Below are 14,301 nucleotides of genomic sequence, written 5' to 3' on the forward strand. Positions count from 1 at the left end.
CAGTCAATCAAAAGGAAGAGCTCAGCAGACGACTTAAAATTATCAGACTTGAACATGTAGCCATTATTGAAATTGCCAAAGATGCAAGCATTTTCTTTTGGCAACAAGTTGACCCACAAAAAATACCAGTTAGCTGATGCCTGTTCATGTAGCTCCCTTAGTTTCCCTAAGTATAACTGACACTATTCCGTGGTGCACCACTATGCCAAAAGTATATACAAAGTTGTTCCATGAGTTCTGAGTTTATCCAGACTTTTCCATATACCCTAGCCACCTAAGCAAAATGCTTCTAGCCTGATATTTGTGTGTTTTTGCTTTGTGTACTTGGCATATACAGTTTAAATCTGCATTTTATTGCTTCTTTTGCCTATTCCTTGTGGAGCTGATTTGTTGACACATGAAATCTCCATGACACTTGGATGGCTGCTCCATTTAATTTCTTCATGTGATCTCCAACCATAAGCCATTTTCAAATATTTGAAGGGCCTGTTTATGGATTAGGGGCTTAGGCTTCTTAGTGGGACCCCAGAGAAATGGCATGGAATGATGTATGTTGGTTCATATATTTTGCATTCCCAGTGTCTAGTCCATAGTAGGCACTCCTTAATAATAGTAGTCACTATATTTCTTATAAGATATTTTAAAAACTAATGGTATGCTCTAAAAGACATTTCATTCTCTAACACTGGAGCAAAAAGTAGAAAGCTAGTTATCAAACATATTAAGACAATTTATGTGTCAGTAAGAAAATAACCCAAGAGACTTCTAAGATCCTTAAATACTCAACAATCTAATATCAGAACAGTTTTCCCAAGAGAAAAATCCCTTGGAGAAGACCTACCATCTGTCTCCCTCCCGCCATGCATGATCCCCCCCCCCCCACACACACTTTCTTAGGAAGCAGATGGGACCAAAAGACAAAGTTCAAGGTATCTGGACTACTTCAACATAAAGGTTGCCTCTGCACTGAGAGAGAAAACACCTTTAAATAATTTATTAACATTCACTGGTTTAGAAACCCTGTTTCCTCTCTTCTTTGATAACTATTACTATAAAGAGTGAAAAATTTGTCTTTCTTTACCCTAATTATGGTGACTACATTCAATCAGAGGCCCACACGGAGAATGTAAAAGTGGTACATTTGTCTCCAACGTCAAATCTGACACATAAAAGGAAGCAAAGGCTTAAGGCTTATTCAGGTACTTATTATTTTGTACAACCTGGGATTACTTAAAATAAAGAAACAAATGAGTTCAAATTTGAGTCTTGCCTGAATCAGATGTTTTCTTCTTCAAGTGTGTTCTTCTCTAAAGATGCCAAGACACCTTGTCAGATACTATATAGACATAGATAAATCTGTCTACTAACTACATTCAATACTTATTTAATGTTGAATATGCCTTATGCCAAGCAGGATACATTTCATTTGTGGAGGATAAATGACCATACTCTGTTCCGCATGTACAAAGATGTTTGTTTATTCAGCTGCCAAGGTGGAAAAAGGCTTCCTTTTTGGAGTGAATAGCAAAAATGCATTCACAAGCAAGGCACTTTTACACACACACACACACACACATACACACACGAACATGTTATGGATACATAAACAATACATTTTAATTTTCAGATTTCTTTCCTACCTCCTCCAATCTTTACCCCTAAAAAAAAGGAAAACAGATTTTGTAACGTTTTAAAAACCAATTTCACAGAACATCTATATAGGAACAGTTTCTGATACATTCAGTTATACTAACAGTATGATATAGGTCCAGGTCAACAAATACCATGAACAAGTTTTTTTTTTCCCCTACTTACTATAATACTCTTATTTTCCCCCTTAAGACAGGATAACTAAAGCTCAGTAGAAATACTTATTAGGTTATAAACATTGTTCGCTCTCCTTAAGCTTTTATATATTTACAAAATTTGTGATTGCATCACTGCTTTTTTTTTTTATTCAACCTTGTACATAGCAATTATGGAGAACAAGAAAAAGCAAAACTAAAATAAAGAGAATATATGATACATTTTTAACAATATGTTTTATGATTCCCTTTAGATGCCCAGTTATCCACAATGACACACAAATTTCACTTTTTATTGTAGGATATGTCAAAAAATTTAATGGTCTCATGCATTTTATTTTTGTTGATTTCTATGTTTTGGCTCATAGTAGAATCATAGGCATTGTACTCAAAGGCATATACTCTTCCTTATTCAGTCAGAAGAAAATCAGAAGTTAATCTACTTAAAAAATGCTGCTAAAATGCTTAATTTCAGATGTGTTAGGCTGATTCATTAATATTAGAAGGGTTTTTGAAATGTTTGCAATGGATGCGGAAAGGGCATAAATATCTGCTCCATGAAATGTAATACAGTTGAAATGTTTTAATCTTTTACCAGTTGATAGTAAAACCATATTCTCTCTTAATCCTTTTTATCTTTTTTGAATATATTTTATTTGCGCATGACAAAAGTCTGAGTGCCAAGATCCAGGAAACATACTCCCTACAGAATAGTGGACTGTTATAATTCAAGGGATGATATTATGGGCCAGTTTAGCCACAGAAAGCCTGGTAAAAGCCTATGATATAGAATGTTCAAGTTGTAAATGCAGATACCTTAATAGGTTTAGAGTTCGTAGGGTAATTTTGAAAATACACTCCCCATAAAAAACAGGAACCCCAAAACGTATATCGATATAAAATCTGAGAGAGAAATCCACATTCCTATCATTTTCGCTCATGTAATTACTCACTTTAACTACTGCTGTAGAAATGAATGTTGAGAAGATCATACTTGAAAAGATTTTAGTGGGGGTAGCTAATTTCTTGCTTTCTGATGGTTGAATCCCACCAGTCTGTTCTGTTGATTCAGTAACAAAAGGGTGATGGTTTATTTTTTCCTATCCATTAATAACCAGACATCTAACAAGTACATTCAGGCAGAACAAAATGAAGTAGGGTGAATACTAATTGTGGAGAATATTCAAGTTAGCTTTTAAAATATGTTTTCTTTTGACTAATTCTTTACTGAAGTTCTCATTTTATCTCTAGGGTTTGTCAGAAGGTATGCTTACCGCACATATTTTGTATAGCTGAAATACAGGGCCCTTGGGTGCTTTAGCTTGTTAGGACATGGCAATTTGGTTGAGAAGGCATTTGTTTCTCAGCTGTAGCCTGTGTAGTAATTAATTTTGGACTCCCACTTCAAATAGCAACATCAGACATATCAGGGTGAATGGTAATCTTTATAATGAAGTAGTTAGGAGTTTGTTAACTGCCTTTTGGAAGTCAGTGTAGGAATAAGTAGTGTTGATGGGTTCGGTGCGGGTGGTTTCCTTTACTGTTTTAGTTAGCCAGCCACAGCAACAACCAGAAACACATGAATTAGGATTCTGTTTTAAGTATTCAGGTATGGGAGTAGCTCTGCTCAATGTTCGGCTTAACTGTTTGGTAGCAAACTGCAGTGCTCCATTTAAAGAGGCATGATCTCTAGAAAGCCTGCTGGAACTTGTAAGGGGTTTTTGAAAAGGTGGGACTCCACAAGAGGCTAAAGGGGGCCATTCAGGAATTGGTTCCAGTTTGGGGACACAATGGGAACAATGGGAGAGTCTTAGACCTATCTCTCGAAGTATATGAACTGGTGTACTTGGATCCAAGAGTTTAGCATGATACAACCAGGAATTAGGATTTAAAGGTTTCCAAGTTGTAGAATATTTTAAAAGGCACTTAACCTGCCAGGCAAGACTCTCAAGAGGTGTTAGGTTGGGCACCTTGGGGTCGTCGTCTTCTGAGGAATCCCACTCTTCTCCAGAACTCTCATTTAGGTAGCTAATGTTTTCTTCTTCCTCACTTTCTGATTCTGACAAAGGGTCAGGAGAGGGATTTCTGGGACCCATTAAGAAAAAAGTAAGAAACCAGAAAAAGGTTAACAATCTAAGCCAGCAGAACAATGACTAACACTGGCGAACAGAAATAAGATGACAAATCTTTTCACCAAGATTAATTTGTCAGTCCATTATACACACAGAGTATGCCTCTGGCCTACACCACTGTGCAGTTCTTCAAGATTATGATGTATATTCTTCACTTACAAGGTAGACATCTTAGTCTCAGGACCAGTTCAGAGAGTAAAATTGTTAGTCACTTACCAGTGGCACACGTCAGAGTATCTCCTTCAAATCCTGACTACCCAAGAAGAGAAGTGTCCTCAACTAGGCATGCTGATTTTCTTGGCGTAGTTTCAACGGGTAGTGATATTATCAAGAGACACTTTGTCCACTCTGTTTTGTTGGCAGTGACCTTAAATCTACTTGGTAATAGAAAGCTCAGCAGTTGTCTTGGTTGTCCGCTGGTATGGCAACTTATGTAGAATGGGGATGATGGGATGAGTTGTCAAGAACATCTGATAGGCAAGGATCTGAAGTTTTCCACAGGTGAGGTAAATGCCCTTGGAAACTCCTGACTTAGTGGTTGGACTATCTGGAAAAGTAGCCTTAACCTGTGAATGAGAAAACTAGAGACTTGATATTAAAGTCTGAAGGCACTAAGTAACATTACCACCCATCTAACTTTACACAAAACCAAGAAAATGAATGCTAAGCAAAAAAGCCTAGTTGATTTTCTCCTCTCTACGTCATAGGCTTAGGCTGATTTTCCTGTTGGGAACTCTTATAATCACAAAATTAGGAAAGAGCTTGGGGACATTTTAATACTTTGTTGGAACAAAACTGGTCCAGTTTGTTTTTAAGAATACAGTTCTCACATAGAAAATTACTTCTGAAAAAACAGATCCCTTATGCCCCAAAGCCCAAACTGAGAGTTTATCTCTTTACCTTTAGATGTACTTGTTAGGATTAGTTTTAGAGGGTCTGTCCTGGTGATAGAGCTGCTAGATGTTGGAACTCTTGATGTGGTCTCAGACACTGAGTCATACGAACAATCTTACATAAGCTGTTCCAGAAAAAGAAAAACAGCATGAAAACTGACTAATTTCTTTTATGAGAATAAAAAAATTAACTTCAAATCTAGAGACATATGAAATATAAAAAGCATAGGCTCAATGCATTTTCTAAAACTCTATTACTTAACATAATCTAACAGTACCTTAAAGAAAATAAAAAGAATGTTATAAGTAGAGCTTTTCTGGGAAAGAAAGAAGAGTTCAACTTTAGAAATTTATAAATTTAAGTTTCCAAAAGTGAAAGGGAAAAAAAGATTAAAGTTTACTTACCAAAAACTTTAAGCAAATATGATCCCAAATGAGATATATTCCTTTAAAAAGTGAAATCAGAGTATGAATGATACTGTCTGACATGGTACTGAAAATGCTAGTTAATGTTATAAATAAATGACAGGTGCAGGAATTGGAAAAGAATCAATAAAACTATTAATTTACACTATTAATTTCAATATCAGCAACACTAACAAGAAAATGTATTATATAGTACATTTTACAGTAGGAAAAACAAATGTCTCCAAATTTATAAAGGACATATGGACTAGTTAATAATATATAAGACCAAGTAAGACACAGAAATAGAAACATTCCATGCTCTTGGAGATGAAATAAATAAATGCTACAAAGATACTAACTTTAATTTATACAACTCTGGACAAAATTTTGAGGAACTTAATAAAATGAACTTCAATGTTTATATAGAAAGAATAAAACTTCACACATAGCAGTAAACAGAGGAGAAAAGGTTTTTTTTTTTTTTAAGTTCTTTTTTTAGTTTTATATATAACATTAGGAATCATTTGACGTAACTACAAAAGCATGGAATATAATTTGCTCTAATTCAGTCCTCAGTACTTCCCCTTTTCCCCTCATCCCTCCTAGACCCCTTCCCTCAACACTACAGAACTTTCTGCTAGTAAAGGGCGTTCTTAATCTTCAAACTATTAATTATAAAAATCTGAAAAATTAAAATAGGATGGAATGTAAGATCAGACATAATTCAATAAAACAGAACACAGTCACATATAATTTGGGAATACAGTATAAGAGTGGTACATAAATTCAAGGGGGAAATGGATGCATTTCAGCACATTTATTGGTACAAGTGGCTCAAATGAAGAAAAATAAAGCTGTACACCTATATAATGCCAGGTGTATAGGAGGATAAAACCTAAGTGAGGATGGTAAAACCATATAGTTAATCAAATATAATAGATGAGAATACTTTTGTGATTGGAGGCTGATGTTATGGTTTGTATCTGAAAATTCTACCAAAATTTCATGTGTTGAAGGCTTGATTGTCTGCGCAGCAATGCTCAAAGGTGGGCTTTTGGGAAATGACACAAGGGCTCTCACCTCATCAGTGGATTAATCCACTGGTAGCTGAATGGACTACTGGGAGAGGATGAAAACTGCAGGCAGGTGGGACAGGGCTGGAGGAAGTAGTTCAGTAGGACATACCATGGGTACTATATCTTGTTTCTGGCCCATTCTCTCTGTCCCTCTGCTTCCTGATTGCCAGGAACTGAGCAGCTTCCTTCTGCTATACTCTTCTACATAATGTTCTGCCTCATGCTTCACTTCAGGCCCAAAGAAAGGATGCCGGCCAACTACATACTGAAACCTCTGTAACTGTAGTGCCCCCGCCCCCACAAAAATCTTTCCTCTTTTAAGTTGTTATTGTCAAGATATTTTGGTCATGGTGACATAAAGCTAATACAGTCAGGGAAAACAAACAAAATAGCATAGAGCACAGGACCAAACAATGATTAATTCAATCACCAGAATCAATAATACCTGGAGTGAACTAAAGATATCAAAGACAACATTAATTACAAATTAATTTTTTAAAAAGGGTTGGGGCTTTAGCCCAGAGCTCAGTGGTAGAGTTCTTGTCTAGCATACTTGAGGCCCTGGGTCTGATCTCTAGCATGGCAAAGGAAGAAGAGGGGAAAAACACAAAACAAACTAGTAGCAAATTCAATTTAAAAAATGGGCAAAAGACAAGAATATCCAGTTAACAGAAGAGAAAATCCAAATGGATTAATCATATGATAACATTATGCTATTAGTTTGGTGAAAATTAGAAGGCTAGATAACGTAAAGTGTTAGTGAGTTCCCTGTAGGAAGTGGCACTGTTGGTGGGATTGTATATTGGTATAACCATTCTGAAAAGAAATCTGGCAGTAATACTTAGCCAAATTAACTGTACAGCTCATGATCCAGCAACTCTACTTTTGGGTATATGGCAAATAAATTTTCCTTAAGACCAACAAGCATTAGGATATACTCTGAAGCTCTATCAGTGATAAGGAATTAGATAAATTCTAAGTTTTCATCACTAGAGAGGATAGGTAAAATGCAGTAGAAGCACATTAGAAATATGCATAGCTAGAAATATATGTAACAACACAGATGGACTTTAAGGGTATAGTACTAAATGAAAGAAAATCAAGAAACATTATCAAGATCTCATTTGTATTATTCTGAAGGGGTAGTATACAAAATAAAAGTCAGTGAATATCTGTAGTTTCAAATACACTGAGTTGTGCTAACATGGTCATATGGTATGGCTTTAATTAATAATTTTTTTATATGCTTCAGTTCTCAGCACAGTGTCTAGCATATATTAAGGGCTCAATAAATGTTGTTTGAAAGAATTAATAAAAGTCAGGTACTGTGGTATATGCCTGTAATTCCAACAACCCAGAAGGCTAAGGCAGGAGTATCCCAAGTTTGAGGCCATCCTCAGCACAATTATCAAAATCCTCAGCAATTCAGTGAAACCCTATCTCAAAAAAAAAAAAAAAAAAAAATTAATGAGGGAATGACTAGGATCTGAAGTAAATAACCACAGAAATGTTGTTTTATTCTTGAGAGAGAAAAACCCCCAAGTTGTATTTTGGTGATCTAGTAATACAGTATACAAGAAACAATCCTAAAGAGCAAGATCAACAAATATGATGCTACTACAGCAAAACAAAGGCAACTCCTTATAACTTTAAGAAACATGAATATAAATACTTTTTTTATGGGGGGGGGAGGTAATGGGAATTGATCCCAGGTGTGCTTAACTACTGAGCCACATCCCCAGCACATTTTAGTTTTCATTTTCAGACAGGATCTCACCAAGTTGCTTAGACTGGCTTTGAACTTGTGATCCTCCTGCCTCAGCTTCCTGGGTCACTGGGTATAAAAACCTTTTAAATGTATGTATTATTACCTAGTTCAATCTGAAATGAATATTAACATCTGTCACATACTGTTGTCTTAACTTTATTGAGACTAGAGAAGGGTTTTAATTGTTCTTCGTGCTTTTATTTTTACTGTTTTCATTTCAAGCAGATTGCATCTATAAAATTATTTGGGTACATTTCAGTTGTTACTCAAAACATTCTAAAAAATGGGTTACTCCACTTTTGAAATCAGCAAAAAGGCAGAAAAAGTCTATGTGAAGGCATACCTAAATCCTAGACCTAACGACGAACCCATTACTGTTATCCCTAACAGTCCATGTACAAAATTTTTCCACATTGTTTATTCTATGCCATTATATGTTCTATGTATGTAACCTGCTTTTGAGTTTTCCTAGGGCTCATGCTCAGAGTTTGTCTTGAGTTTCAGAGGAGACTTTGGACTTAGACTTTTGGGAAATGGTGGAACTGTTAAGACAATGGAATCGTTAAGATTCTTTTTTTTTTTTTTTCCTCCTTCTTTTAGTATCTGATTCAACTCAGGGGCATCTGACTACTGAGCCACATCCCCAGCCCTATTTTGTATTTTATTTAGAGAGAGGGTCTCACTGAGTTGCTTAGCACCTTGCTTTTGCTGGGTTTGGCTTTGAACTCACAATCCTTCTGTCTCAGCCTCCCAAGCCACTGGGATTACAGGTTTGCACCACCATGCATGGCTGATCCTTAAGCCTTAAAAAATAGACTATAAACATATTTTGCACTGAGATGTGCATGAGCTTCTAGGGGCCAGGGGCAGAATGTTATGTTTGATTCAAAGTGTTCCCCCAAAAGCTCATGTGTGAGACAATGCAAGAAAATTTAGAGACGAAATGATTGGGTTATAAGAGCCTTAACATAATCAGTGCATTAACCCACTGATATCAATAATTGTAGAAAGGTAGGGAAGGTATGGCTGGAGGAGGTGGGGCATGCCTTGGGGATTTATAATTTTGTCCCTGGTGAGCTGAGATCTGTGCTTTCTGATCACCATTTCCTAAGCTGCTTTCCTCTGTCATGCCATTCTGCCTTGATGTGCTGCTTCACCTTGGGCCTAGAGCTATGGAGTCAGCTGCCTATGGACTGAGACCTCTGAAACCTTGAGTGCAAACTAAACTTTTCCTCTTTTCAAACTATTCTTGTCAGGTCTTTTGATTATGGTGACGATAGAGCTGACTAAAACACATATCAAAACTGAATGTACTCTAACATTGCTGGTGGGACTGCAAATTAGTTCAGCCAGTTTGGAAAGCAGTATGGAGATTCCTTGGAAAGCTGGGAATGGAACCACCATTTGACCCAGCTATTCTCCTTCTCGGACTAAAGACCTAAAGACCTAAAAAGAGCATACAACAGGGATACAGCTACATCAATGTTCATAGCAGCACAATTCACAATAGCTAGACTGTGGAACCAACCCAGATGCCCTTCAATAGATGAATGGATAAAAAAATGTAGCATTTATACACAATGAAATATTACTCAGCACTAAAAAACAACAAAATCATGGTATTTGCAGGGAAATGGATGGCATTAGAGCAGATTATGCTAAGTGAAGCTAGCCAATCCCTAAAAAACAAATGCAGAATGTCTTCTTTGATATAAGGGGGACGATTCAAAACAGAGCAGGGAGGAAGAGCATGAGAAGAAGATTACCATTAAATAGGGACGAGAGGTGCGTGGGAATGGGAGAGAGAAGGGGAATTGCACAGAAGATGGTAGGAGACCCTCATTGTTATGCAAAATTACATATAAGATGGTGTGAGGGGGAAGAAAAGAGAGAGAACTGTGTCACAGTAGATTGGGTAGAAAGAGGGGAGGGGGAGGGAGGGGGGGATAGGATGGGCAGCACAATACAATAGACACTAGTATGACCCTATGTATAAAGGTGGCTGTATAATCAATGTGATCCTGCAATCTGTACACAAGATTAAGATTACGTACCCCATTTGAATCAAATGTATGATATGTCAAGATCATTGTAATGTTTTGAGTAACTAATAAAGAAATAAAAAAAACTGAATGTACTCTATACATTTCCAAGTACAATTTACCTTTAAAGAAATATTGGTAATTGATACCTTTAATACACATCTTTTCTTAGTGTTTGTTATTTTTTTAGTCAAACTAACTTTACCAAGGACAGGAAGAAATTCCCATAGTTGTTATTATTTGTTCTCTTCCACAGCACTAAAAACAAGGCAAAACCCATGTAAACTTTAGAGTGGTAAGACTGTGATGTTTAAATTTAACCTAGCATCTTTAAAACATTTTCAGATTATAATTTTCAAAAAATACTGAACAAAAGCATGGCACTAATCATAAAAAAAAAAAAAAAAATGAAAACAGGCTGACCTCTGGTGGCCAGATGCCTCATCCTTTAGTAACTAACAAAACATTATGAAGTCTCTCATTGATGGTGAGATAGTCAAATAAAATGTACTACATAATACAATTAGAAACTTTACAAAATAACAAAGGTAGCAAGCACCCAAACACAAAGAGAGGGGTACAATTAAAGTCATCAAAATAAGTAAAATGTCGCCAAATATTAGTTTGTTCTAATGTTTAGTTTATCAGTTAATGTTACATTAAAAAAAAAAAATGGTATATGAACTAGTTCCCCTAAAGTAAAGGAAGAGTTCTGTGCAGTTCACTACTGTAGCCACTAGCCCTGTACCACTAGCCCCATGGGCCTACTCAGTGCCTGAAATATGGTTACAGTAAAATAGTACCCAATTTCAAAGACTTAGAAAAAAATGTAAGTTATCTCAATCATTTATATTGATGACATGTTGTAATAAAATTGAGTATACCTGGTTAAAAAATTAATGCCTTTTCTAGGTTTCTTTCACCACAGCTTTCTAAGTATTCTGCCTTTTAGTTACAGTGAGATTATCTATGCTCTCCTTATAATCTGTGCATTTTTAGGCCTCTATGCTTTTACTCTGATTAATTTGAATACCTCTCTTTTCTTTAAATTTAGACATCATGTTAATTTCAAAACTACAGGCAACTCACTTAACTAGCACTTGAATACTTCAAAGTTTCAGGAATTAGGGACATGAAGCAGAGGAACATTATTCTTTGGCAGCTGGTCTGTGCCTTGGCTTCATCATCTTAAAGGAGACTGAAATTACCTTACAGGGGTTTTTGTAATGATTTAATGGTCTCTGGCACATTGTTACTATTAACATTATCAATATGAATAAACTTAAAAATCATATTGACTGCAAAAGCCAGTTATTCGTATAACATTCAAAACATCCAAATCACTACAGTCTATTCATTCAGCGATATTTATTCATATGGTTAATATATAAAAATTTGCATGATCAAAATTAACAGTAAATTTTAAAATATCTGTTATTTCAGGAAAGGTTAATTCTAAAGTTGTACAGGCAACTTTGTTGTAACTTTCTATTTCTTCACCTGGCAGTGGTTACTGAGGTGTAGGGGAGAAATGTTTCTTTCCGTCGTCCTAGGTTCTTTGGTTGGATTAGGAACTGATAAAAAGACATTAACAACAACAACAAAAGCACATTTAATAACGTACACAGGCACAGAAGACTCACAAGACACTGAGACTAGAAGGGTCAGATGACTGAGGCATCTTGAACTACAGAAGGAAGAGAGGCTTGGGGTTTTTAGGAAAGCAGGTGGTGCCATAAGTTAAGGAAAGATGCGGAGAGGTTATGTATGGGGGATGCTTTACAAAGACAGTTTTAAGAACTAATCCTGATTTGCGGTTTCTCAGAATATAACAGCCAGAAATATGCCAAGTAAGCACTCTCTAGTGACATATTTTGGAGGGGTATGTCCTGAGCCTCAACAGAGGTATTCCTTTTTATTGGAGATCATTTCATTAAAAAAAAAAAAAAAGGTTTAAAGACTTCATTCTCTTAACCACGACCCCGAAGACCTCTCTCCCTGCGATCTCCTTTGTTTACTACACCGAGCTCCCGCAGGTTTGTGAAGGACGCCAGAGAAGCTCGCACGCGCGGAGCCAGCGGCAGCTCGACTACACCGGGCTGCTCCTCCTCACAGGTCCCGCCTCCATTCGCCGTGGCAAGTGCCAGGCACCCTAGGCCAGGACAGAGGGCGGGACAAGGGCCGCAGGGTGTCGGGATCCGGGGAACTCGGGACGGCTGGCTTCTCGGAGCGCGCCGGCCGCGCCCCGGCTTCGCCAACGCCGGGTCCCTCCTCCACCTCCACACGCATCCCTCCTCGGGTTCCGTGCCCCGCCGCAGGAGCGGAGACGGTTCCCTCGGCTGACTCCCTGTTCTCACCGTGGAGGATCCTTTCTGCTTTCTCGCCTCACGCCCAGCCACGCGAGTCCGCTAACGCCTAGCGCCACCAGCCCTGTCCCGAACGTCGCACCAAGTCTCCGCTTGACATCCCTGACGGCACCACTTCCGGCCGAACCAACGCCTCCTGTCCTTAGAAACGCCACTTCCTACCGGGAAAAACGGGGGACACGGGGGCGGGGAAACACACCCTAGGCGCATGCGCCCAAGTCGCGGGGCTCTTAGTGGATGGACTCCTTTCTTCCCGCTCAAGCATCCTAAGCGCTCGCGGCGTTCTCGCGATGTTTCAATTTCCCGCGGGAGTTATTTGAACGCTCTGGCGGTAACCACGCCCTAGAAGCTCAGAGGCCGGCCTGCGGGAGTCAGTGGAGACTAGACTGCTGGGTTTCGGAGCCGACGGCAGTCATCTAGGCGCCATGGGAGCGGAGAAGAGGCTGCTGCCGATTAAGGAAGCCTTTCGGCTGGCACAGCAGCCTCACCAGAACCAGGCGAAACTGGTGGTGGCGCTGAGTCGCACCTACGGCACGGTAAGCTGTCCTGCCAGCGGCCCGCGCCTGAGCGCCGCGCCCCACCTTCCTCCGCCCAGCCTCCCCGAGGGCCTCCTGTCGCTCTGCGGACTTGATGCATCTTGCCTCCACCCCGAATTCTCTGTCGTGACCCGCGGATTACAGTGATCAGGCCACTTGCCCGAGTCGCCGGGGGCGCTGTCCACCCGGGGACACGCCCTGGCTTTTCTGCACTGGCCCTTCCCTCCTCTCCTGCGATCTCCGGGGCGGTGTGGACCATTAATCCTGAGCCTGCAGTGAACTTGGAAGGCGCCGAGGCACCGAGCGTCAGTACTCAGAGTGGGCTCGGTGGCTCTGCCGTCGTTTCGCAGAAAAGCCCCAACCTCCTGCCACCGCCAAGCTGGAACCAGTCATCAAATGCCCATTAGGCATCGGAACTTAGCCCTTCCCTTACTGTGTGTTTTGAGTGGAGCCTAGGGAGCAAAGGGACAATGATTTTGGGAAAGATAAGGTATCTTGATATCAAAGAAAAGTTGTAAGGAAGTATAATAGGGCTTTAAGTAGGAGATGGGATAGAATGTGAAAGTTTTACCAAGGGAAATTTCCAGGTGATAGAAAGGGCTAAATATGTCAGTGTTGGTTGTGAGTTCATGAAAAAGCAGGTTTATACTCCAGTGACACTAAATGCGTAATGAAAATTTCAAGGGCATTTAAAGAAAATATAAGAATTCTTTAACTGCCAAAAGTCTCTCTGGTGTACCCTCCGAGAGGTGCAAATTATAGTTTAGAGAGAAATTCGTGCAGACTTACTTCTTTGTTTTTGCTGTTTTGGATAACAGCTTACCAATGATTTTAGTTTGTGTTTTGGCTAGTGCTCTCACAGTATTAGGGTCATGTTAGGTTAAAGGATCTTAATCAGAGCAGTTTATGAGGGGTTTCTTTTGTCTTTCAGATGGATGATAAAGCAGTTTTTCATGAAGAGTTTGTTCATTACCTTAAATATGCTATGGTGGTTTATAAACGGGAACCAGCCGTGGAGAGGGTAATAGAATTCGCGGCAAAATTTGTTACTTCATTTCACCAGTCCAATTTGGAAGATGATGAGGAAGAGGAAGATGGTGGCATTTTAAATTATTTGTTTACTTTTCTCTTAAAGGTACTTATGAAAACTAGCACCTTGGGGAAGTAATGTAGAAACTTTTACTTTAAATTTTGTATGTGTCAGGACAATATCTGGTGCTTGAGAAAATATCTGTGAATGAGTATATAATAACTCTGGTTAACAGTAAAAGGTGG

At 38.7% G+C, this 14,301-nt stretch overlaps 2 protein-coding genes across 5 annotated transcripts in view; one reads left to right on the forward strand and one right to left on the reverse strand.

The window, feature by feature from the left end:
* Window positions 1–1,320: 1,320 nt before the first annotated feature.
* Window positions 1,321–12,656, reverse strand: DCAF16 (DDB1 and CUL4 associated factor 16). Of its 4 annotated transcripts, none has more exons than XM_081303274.1 (4): window positions 12,482–12,656; window positions 5,236–5,276; window positions 4,838–4,955; window positions 1,321–4,503 (listed from the first exon to the last, which is right to left on the reverse strand). In XM_081303274.1, the coding sequence occupies exon 4, from the start codon at window positions 3,899–3,901 to the stop codon at window positions 3,251–3,253; it is 651 nt and encodes a 216-aa protein (XP_081159400.1). In that variant the 5' UTR covers window positions 3,902–4,503; window positions 4,838–4,955; window positions 5,236–5,276; window positions 12,482–12,656; the 3' UTR covers window positions 1,321–3,250. The 4 variants fall into 4 exon arrangements, 3 of the variants coding, with proteins under 3 accessions (XP_081159400.1, XP_081159399.1, XP_081159401.1); XR_014023195.1 differs by lacking the exon at window positions 5,236–5,276 and having other exon boundaries at window positions 1,421–1,658; window positions 4,154–4,503; window positions 12,482–12,627; XM_081303273.1 differs by lacking the exon at window positions 5,236–5,276.
* A 126-nt stretch (window positions 12,657–12,782) lies between these two features.
* NCAPG (non-SMC condensin I complex subunit G) overlaps window positions 12,783–14,301 on the forward strand; it is a 39,316-nt gene continuing 37,797 nt past the window's right edge. The window contains exons 1-2 of the mRNA XM_081303272.1: window positions 12,783–13,026; window positions 13,958–14,161. Coding sequence (XP_081159398.1) covers window positions 12,916–13,026; window positions 13,958–14,161 — 315 coding nt within the window. The 5' untranslated portion in view covers window positions 12,783–12,915. The remainder of the gene's footprint in view (window positions 13,027–13,957; window positions 14,162–14,301) is intronic.

The sequence above is a fragment of the Spermophilus citellus genome (assembly GCF_964194105.1).
Source record: "Spermophilus citellus genome assembly, chromosome: 8".
In the NCBI taxonomy this organism is placed as follows: Eukaryota; Metazoa; Chordata; class Mammalia; order Rodentia; family Sciuridae; genus Spermophilus; species Spermophilus citellus.

What these genes read in the sequence shown, in the direction of transcription:
- DCAF16 (XM_081303273.1), bottom strand. Translation starts at nt 3,901, where the DNA reads ATGGGTCCCAGAAATCCCTCTCCTGACCCTTTGTCAGAATCAGAAAGT.